Source organism: Oryzias melastigma, linkage group LG18 (genome assembly GCF_002922805.2).
Source record: "Oryzias melastigma strain HK-1 linkage group LG18, ASM292280v2, whole genome shotgun sequence".
Classification (NCBI taxonomy): Eukaryota; Metazoa; Chordata; class Actinopteri; order Beloniformes; family Adrianichthyidae; genus Oryzias; species Oryzias melastigma.
Genome location: NC_050529.1, coordinates 4,819,434 through 4,827,400, shown reverse-complemented (window position 1 = coordinate 4,827,400; position 7,967 = coordinate 4,819,434). Strand labels below are relative to the sequence as shown.

Here is a 7,967-nt window from a genome sequence, read left to right as displayed (position 1 = left end):
TCACTCACAAGTGGAGGATAGAAGAACTACTTAAAGAAGTAACAGGTCTGAGGGACAGATTTTGCGCTTGTTGTAGGAGATATTTGTTTAATTTGTACTTCATTACACATATCCTTAAAAAATCCTAAAATGTAATTTTCTAAATTCTTTACTACGTTCTGCTTGAAAACTCAATATATTTTCCTTCCAATATTGTCATCTGGACTTTTAGCCTCTTTACCAGTTTTCTTTGATTACTTTGCTTGTCCAAACTGTCCCAACATGAATCATAAAGTTGACCCTTCATTACCGAGAAATTATAGATCAATGGTTTCAAAGAAAAACAAAACACAACTATGATGTCCCCCACAATTTTTTTTTATTTTTTTTGTCTTTTGGATGCTTAACAAATGATCAACAAATAGTAAATTGAAAAAATATATAATTTTCTAAGAAAACTGATTAATACAAAGCTTGTCTGTGAATTGATTGGTGCATGATGTAAAACGAGCTTTTAGAAATCAGAAGTCCTTGAATATATATTTGATTACGTAACTGGATTGAGTATAAAAGCAGCTCTGAGGTCATTCAGATCCTTCCACCATGTTAATAATAAAGCAGAGAACAGATGCGATGATACATTTCATAAAGTACAGTTCCCTTCCCTCCTAAGAAATCATCATCATCAGAAATCCTAATCAATTCATTAAGTTGATTAACAGCAAAGAGAACTGATATTTCTTCACACGTCCGCGTTCAGAACCAGAATCAGGTCAGAACTCTGATGGTTTGGCAAGATCACGATCTGCGAAGAAAATCAGAACACTGTGAGACTGATGCTGTTAAAAAAAAGAAAAAACTTATGGAAGCTTGATTTTTGTTAATGTGTAAAGGAAGTCTTATATGATTTTCTTAACAAGAGTGTCTTACCTAATGAGTCCAGACCATGCTGATCAAGGCTGGAGCTCCACGTCTGTATCTGAGAGATCTGCGTCTCCGAACTGCAAAAAAGCAACCCTGGAAGACAAAGTACAGATGTAAGAAGGTTTTCTATGTTCATAAATGTTTATTCAGTGAAAATTTCAATTGAGACGTACCGGCACACAGTTGTTGTTCTTCTTAACACACAGCTGCAGTTGGCAGTGAAGGTAGACTTCTGAAGGTTCCTTTCCAGAGAACTCAAACATGTTGAAGGAGAAGGAGTTGGAGGTTCCTTCTCCATTTCCCATCACACTAACTGTTCCATCATCTGCGTTTGGACAGCTGGTAGCAAACAAGAAAAACTACTTTGGTCAGGGTTTTCAAGAATGACTTAAAACATTACCAGATGCCAGGACGCAGCAGTTTGGAAGTTCTGATCGTCTCACCCATCTTTGATCAGGTCATATCTGGGAACACTGCTGGGTGAGTCCTCACTGGTTGCCCAGCAGGAGTCGGTCACCACAGAAACCAGACTTCCATCCAGACCATTGGTCTCCAGAACAATCCAGATCTTCTGGTTCAGCCTGACATCACTCTTTGGACCCAAAAGGTTGGTATGGGCAGCATCAGAGTAAGCCTTCATGGTCACGCTGTACTTCCATTCTCCAGATTGGAGGAAAACTTCCACAGAGCTGAACAAAGACGATTCTTTAACTAACAAGCCAAGTTTCAAATTGGTATCTGATCTTGGAAACTAGGATGAGATTGCATGGACTACAGATTGTTGAAATTGGCTGGTTTCCCACAGTAAACCACCCAGCAAGTGGTAGGGTGGTTTACCGTGGGGAACCCTGGACAGAGAAGCTGAATGTAGAACCTACTTGTCCAAAATGTTGAAGGCCACGTTTTGCAGCTCAGGTTTAGGATGGCTGCAGGAGAACTCAATGAAGACTTTATCCTGACGAGTGATGAGGTCTGAGGAGCTGTTCCTGGTCACAATCGCATTTGAGAAGATTAGCTGGCTGTTGTTGGTCTGAGGAATCAGATTTGCAGAATTAGAATAGCTTTTGTAGACTGAAACTGAATTGAATGAACACCAACAGAAGCTTCAGATCAACATGAGAAGTTGTTTTTGAGGAGACTACAGAGTTGGAGGAGAAACCCACCGTGACCTCGGTTCCACAATCGTCACTTTTGAATGTGAATTTCAGCATGTGACTGTCCGGGTCCATCACACCTGTGCAGGTCTGGTCATTGAGGTGCAAGTGAGTGTAGTCGATGCCATTTTCCATCAGGAGACAACCCACCAGACTGATTGAGGCAGTGTTGTCCTGGCAGACAGTTGGACCTCCTGAAAAAAAAAAACGATAAGCAATACGTTAAACTAGATTTGTAATTCTAGTTCACTCTATTGCTGAGAGCAAACAGTGGTAAACAAATTGGTAGATGATAAAGACATGGTTTTCAATTTACAGAGGAAATCCTTATGAGTGAGATATCATGGATTTAGTCTCCAAGATTTACCATTCAGGAGTTACAATCAAAACAGATGAAGGAACCATTAGGTTGCTCTAAAAAGTTAGGCATCTCATTTGTCATAAAAAAAACCCTTAAGCAACAAACACATCAAATATTTCATCTGTTACTACAGTTGTTTTAAAGGAATTTGGCTTAATGAAATCAAACCTTCTTGGACTATTGAAATCAAGCTTCTGAAGAATTGTTAAAACATTTGGTGAGATTGTGTTGATTTGTCGAAGAGTAGTAGCATTGTAAAGTTGATAACCACACCTTTCTAATTACCATTTTTTTGTGAAAACGGTCAAAGTACACAAAATGATTGGTACTCTTGAATTAGTGGTGGTCTTAATTGGGCAAATATAAAAAACTGTCAAGTATTTTGAAAAGGTAGCAAAGATAATGTGTCATAAGAGATTGAAACAGCCATTTAGGATGGAAGTGGGTTGTCCAATTAAAAAAAAAGGTCTAGCATCCATAGAATATGAAAAAAACGACTTGTACGACTTGTAGTGCAAGCCATAATCTCCCATGCTGTTTCTATGACCTACAGTATGGGAGAGAAGTGTCTTTTGCACTAAATCTGACCACATGGCAATGCTATTGAGCCCAGTTTTGATATAGCTTGGGTTGAAAATTCCAAACGTATTAGTTAGTAGTTTTTGAGATGTTCTCATTCATTTTCTATGACTAAATATATACATATCAATTTTAAACATAATTAAAATATACATTAAACCAAATGGGGACCAAAGTAATACCAATATGTAGCATCGTTTGTGTAAAAAGAAATAGCGAAACAGAAAACACAATGCAATTAAATCTATTCATAGATTAGAAAGTTAAATAATATACCCAATTTTGTCCTTTTTAAAGTTCTGTTAATCAGGCATTCCAGCTGACATACCCAGTTGGTTCTGTTCAGTGAACTGAGAGGCATAAATGGCTCTGCAGCGGCAGTCAGAGTTTCCGTTGATATCTCCACAGAACTCGTGATCACTGCATTGTTGCTCACAAATGGGCTCTGGGTACTCTGCAGAGAAGAACACGTGTGTTACTCTGACTATGTTGGGGCTTTGAGAAACAAAAATCGTTTCTGGTAACTTTCTTACGGCACTGAGCTGCTGTCCACCAGTTCTGGAGGTCAACTTGTCTTGTCTCACAGGCTTTGGCGTAGGCCTTCAGGAACTTACACCCGAGATTGTCCACTGTAGGATAATTATTCATCGTTATTTTGCAGACCTCTATATATTGATCTGGAACAACTTCCGAGTGACATGGGGAGAACGGAGCTGTCTTCAGGAGATCACACCTGTTTGATGAAGGAAAGAGAAGAACAGAGAAGACATTAAACAGATTTTCATTCATACTTGTTCTTTATCACTGACACACTTAAGATGAATAGAGAAATCTGCTTACTGTGCATCTACAGCCTCAGTGTCAATGGGGTCAAGAGGGTCAGAATCCCCAGCCTCACAGCTGCAAGTGAAACAACACAGTCATGACTCTTGTTCTGATTAGAGTTGTTCCAATCTTTCACTTTCATCAAATAGCAATAGAACAGCAAACAGCTTAATGATGAGATGTTACCTTTCATTACTGGGGATCCTAAAATATGAGAAATAGACGGCTTTTGCACACAGACCGTCATAGTTAAAATTGACGGGATCAGATATGTAGATCTGAGCTGTGGTTCCATCAAAGAACACAGACACAGATGAACCTTTGATTGAAAAGTTTGCAGTGACTCCAGTCTGGTCCTTGGAGAGATCAACTCCACTAAACGTCTGGACTGAACTGGTGAGGGTCACAGCTGATCCTGCTACCTGTGGAGGAGGAGGAAACAGTCAGTAAAACTCCTCAAACATCTTCAGAGCAGAAGAGTGGAGGTTTTTATCCATCTTACCATGACTCTGTGTCCTTGCAGCAGCTGAATGTCATCACTGTCACTGAAGTCCAGAGTGAGACTGTCCACAAAGCTCACATCTCTGCGACGCCGTTCCAGGAACTTGGCCTTCAGAGAGAATCCAGTAGGCTTCTCTCGCAGCAGAAAGTAATCACACAGATCGGTCACAAACCAGAAATCTCCAGTAAAGTCAAGGATATTGGAACCGACCACTGAGCACAAGCAGCTGATGGAGGCAGAAGAAGAAACGTCATTGTAAGCTGATGATGAGACATTCAGTCTCTAAGAAGCTCGGTTTTATATTATATATTCAAATTATATATTATATATTTAACATATTTACCCTCCACTGCCGGCACAGATTCCATGGACTCCTGCAAAAGTGGAGGTGTAGGAGAGTTTTATAAACCAAAATATTTTGGTTGGTAAAAAAAAAAATCAATGCTATGAGTATATGATTTTCCCTCAGGTAGATGTTTTAGGACTTACCTGTCAGTCCACTGACAGCAAACAGGAAGAGCAGGGGGCGGAGCATGTTGGAGGAGATCCGATCAGGCTGGAAACTAGAAATTGAAGGTTAAATTTTATATTCACTAGATGTGGATTGAGATTAAACTAGAATAAGTCCATTTGGGAACCACTTAGTGATTTTGTCCAAAACTAATCTTTCAATCATTGTCAGGCGCCATTTGTATCCCACTATCCATGAGGTTGGGCATCAAAGGGTGGACAGGCGTGTAGCTTTTTCAATCTTTCAAGGTTTGCCTCCACATCACCTTGGATACCTTTCTTTAGGCTAGTGTGCCCTCTACCTCTACTGCGCATAGCAGTCCAAGTAGCAGGATCTACCTTGAAGTCCTTCATCTCTTTGACCTCAAGCGGGGTCAGCCGATTGGTCTTTTGCCATATTTCAACACACTGTGAAAAAATGCAGCGTGGAAGGCAACTTCTAAGCATCCTGTGGACGTGGCCCACCCATCTTAGTCTAGTAAGTTTCAACAGGGGTGACCATTGGTTTAGATCATGGGTGCCCAAAGTGGGGCCTGCGGGCCAAATTCGGCCCCCCTATTGATTCTCAACGATGTTCCAAAACTCTACGGCTGTAATATACTTACGGCCTCAGGGTGGCGCTGTTAGCACTTTCTTTGCCTGCAGCTAAGGGTGAAACAATGCCCAGGGAAGTCTGCCCTGGGCTTTTTTTGTGTTAGAAATTCCCAAGATCCTTCAGGGTCACCTCCGATGCTTTTGGCGACCTTTTTCAGCTAGCCAAGATGGAGCAAAAATGGCAAACAGATAAAGTCAAAAGAGCAGCTCTACATCTCTCCTTAGGATGGCAGTTTGCTGTTTTCATTGAAAGAAAGTTTGTTTTAGCTTGCTCTAGTTTTTCAGTTAAAAATGGTCAGTGAGGCCTTGATGTTAGAAGGTTTCAAAGACAAACTTTTTATTCTTATGAATCTGTGCTGTCTTAATGAATACAGACTCAAAATAAATAAATGAAACTGTATATTTTATGTTCTCTTTTTATTTCATGACATGCAAACAAATATTGTATTCGGCCGACAGACCAGGATTCCATTTAGATTTTGGCCCTTTGAATAAAAAAGTTTGGGCACCCCTGGTTTAGAGCCATTGACATGGAGGAGTTCTTCATTTGTCATTTTGTCTTTCCAGGAAATCCCAAAGTGATCTTTTATGAAGAGCACTGAGACGGTTTTCCTGCTGACAATTAGTGGTCCAACAAGAAGAAACATACAAAAGAGTACTCAGCACACATTTTCATATACTTTCTCTTATGTCTTGATGGTAAGATGTCTGTTTCACACGATTCTCCAGTTTCCCAAAACAGTGAAGACTTTCCTAGCCTGATGGACAGCTCTATGTCAAGGGATAAGTTTGAGGTTATGGTGGGAAAGAATTGATACTGTTGAGTGTTGTTCACTAAGAAGCTATGGTCACCAGTTAGTGACAACACCACTGTTTTCTTTAGACTTATTGTGAGACCAAGCTGTTGAAAACCCATCTAAGAGTTCTTGTAGCTGATATGCTGAGGATGCACACAGAGCAGCATCATCTGCATAGAGGAACTCACATACAACTATCTCTTGAATCTTTCAATATGCTGCAATGAATAGATACCACAATGAGGTATAAATGACTTTGATTTAGTTAGAAACTCCTAATAATTAATGTACAAGATGTTCCAACAGGTGTTGAGTTTGTCTTACCCTCAGAAGTGCTGATGAAGAGTGAAGATGATGTTTCTTCTGTTCTCAAAGGGTTTCTGAAGATCCTGCTCAGGCTCTCGGTGGAGAACACTGTTCTGTCTCTGGATCTCCTTCTGCCTCTTTTTATGCTCATTTCAGCCTCTTTCCACACCCAGAAAAATTCAAGGGGAGGGCAGTGGAAGTGTCACCTGAGGAGAACCCTGTAATTAGATTAAACAACCTTTTTGGGACATAGCGTGATGACTTCTTTAATTAAGTTTTAAAGGTTCGTTATGAAAGAACTCTGGGAATTTGGAGTTGGATCAAATCATTTACAATAATTAGTATGAATAACTTTTTTGATCACGGAGCAAATAAGCTCAACAAACAGTTTCTAAAAATGCTACTTAAAATTAAGCCTTTGTGTTTATTAATTTTTAAAAATTGTTTTAGACTTTAAACTGTTTTAACTTAGATGGTTGACTTTATTGGACACAAATTCAAATTGATACCCCATTTTTAGATAGTAACTATTTGAAATGTATGAATAAGTTTGTGTTGACAACTGTAAGCAGAATTTATACATCGTATTTCAAGTTTTTCATGTGTAAGGAATATATTTTAATCTTTTTTCTGGTTCCGGATCACGAGCAAACGTGTGTTTCAAGCTCTTTCTCTTTCAATTCCAGGATCTCCATTAGGTCCCCCGGACACCAAGGAACCGATAATTGAAAGCATGAAAGAGAAGTGCTTGATCGCAAACATCTAAGCAATTAAAAGGAGCAAAATAACAGGCGAATATGATATCATGAAAATATGGCGCCTGGGTTCCAGCATTATCTCTGAAAATCTGAAAATAATCTGCATACATACATATTTTTGTTGATGTTTGATTTATTTTAATGATTATTTTTTTTTAATGAAGTATAATCTACATATTTTGTCTGAATTCTGATCATAGATCTTCATATGCAATGACAAAGTCTTAAATAGTGTCTGTCTACTTACATAGTCATGTGATTTTTTGTTACTTGGGGATTCATAATGACCTTAATGTTTATTCATCCTGTGTTTGACATGTCTTTCTGAATGTCAACTTCTGATGACTGATTGTATTACAAATTGATTTACTTTAACCATTTCTAATCTAATCTAATCTAATCTAATCTAATCTAATCTAATCTAATCTAATCTAATCTAATCTAATCTAATCACTAATGAAACAGAAACTCATCGTCGTTAAACGTAAACATGATAATATTTAGACCATATTTCTGAATCACGGTAATAAAAAGAATAGCTAAAATTCTCACCAAGCCCTTTGGCCTCATTTTGAAACATAATTAAATCATGGTACCAAAAGTTTGATTGACACTTTGCATTTACTAAACTAAAACAAAAGTTTTGCCACACACTGGACGAGTGAGCAAAAAAAAAAA

At 38.7% G+C, this 7,967-nt stretch overlaps 1 protein-coding gene across 1 annotated transcript in view; it reads right to left on the bottom strand.

Moving 5' to 3' along the window:
• Window positions 1-71: 71 nt before the first annotated feature.
• Window positions 72-7,967, bottom strand: part of LOC112155733 (uromodulin) — a 9,336-nt gene continuing 1,440 nt past the window's right edge. Inside the window, exons 2-13 of the mRNA XM_036216908.1 lie at window positions 4,814-4,880; window positions 4,668-4,698; window positions 4,325-4,550; window positions 4,009-4,244; window positions 3,838-3,897; window positions 3,531-3,730; window positions 3,326-3,451; window positions 2,067-2,251; window positions 1,782-1,933; window positions 1,347-1,592; window positions 1,077-1,242; window positions 72-996 (exon numbers count right to left, since the gene is read on the bottom strand). Coding sequence (XP_036072801.1) covers window positions 910-996; window positions 1,077-1,242; window positions 1,347-1,592; window positions 1,782-1,933; window positions 2,067-2,251; window positions 3,326-3,451; window positions 3,531-3,730; window positions 3,838-3,897; window positions 4,009-4,244; window positions 4,325-4,550; window positions 4,668-4,698; window positions 4,814-4,859 — 1,761 coding nt within the window. The 5' untranslated portion in view covers window positions 4,860-4,880 and the 3' untranslated portion in view covers window positions 72-909. The remainder of the gene's footprint in view (window positions 997-1,076; window positions 1,243-1,346; window positions 1,593-1,781; window positions 1,934-2,066; window positions 2,252-3,325; window positions 3,452-3,530; window positions 3,731-3,837; window positions 3,898-4,008; window positions 4,245-4,324; window positions 4,551-4,667; window positions 4,699-4,813; window positions 4,881-7,967) is intronic.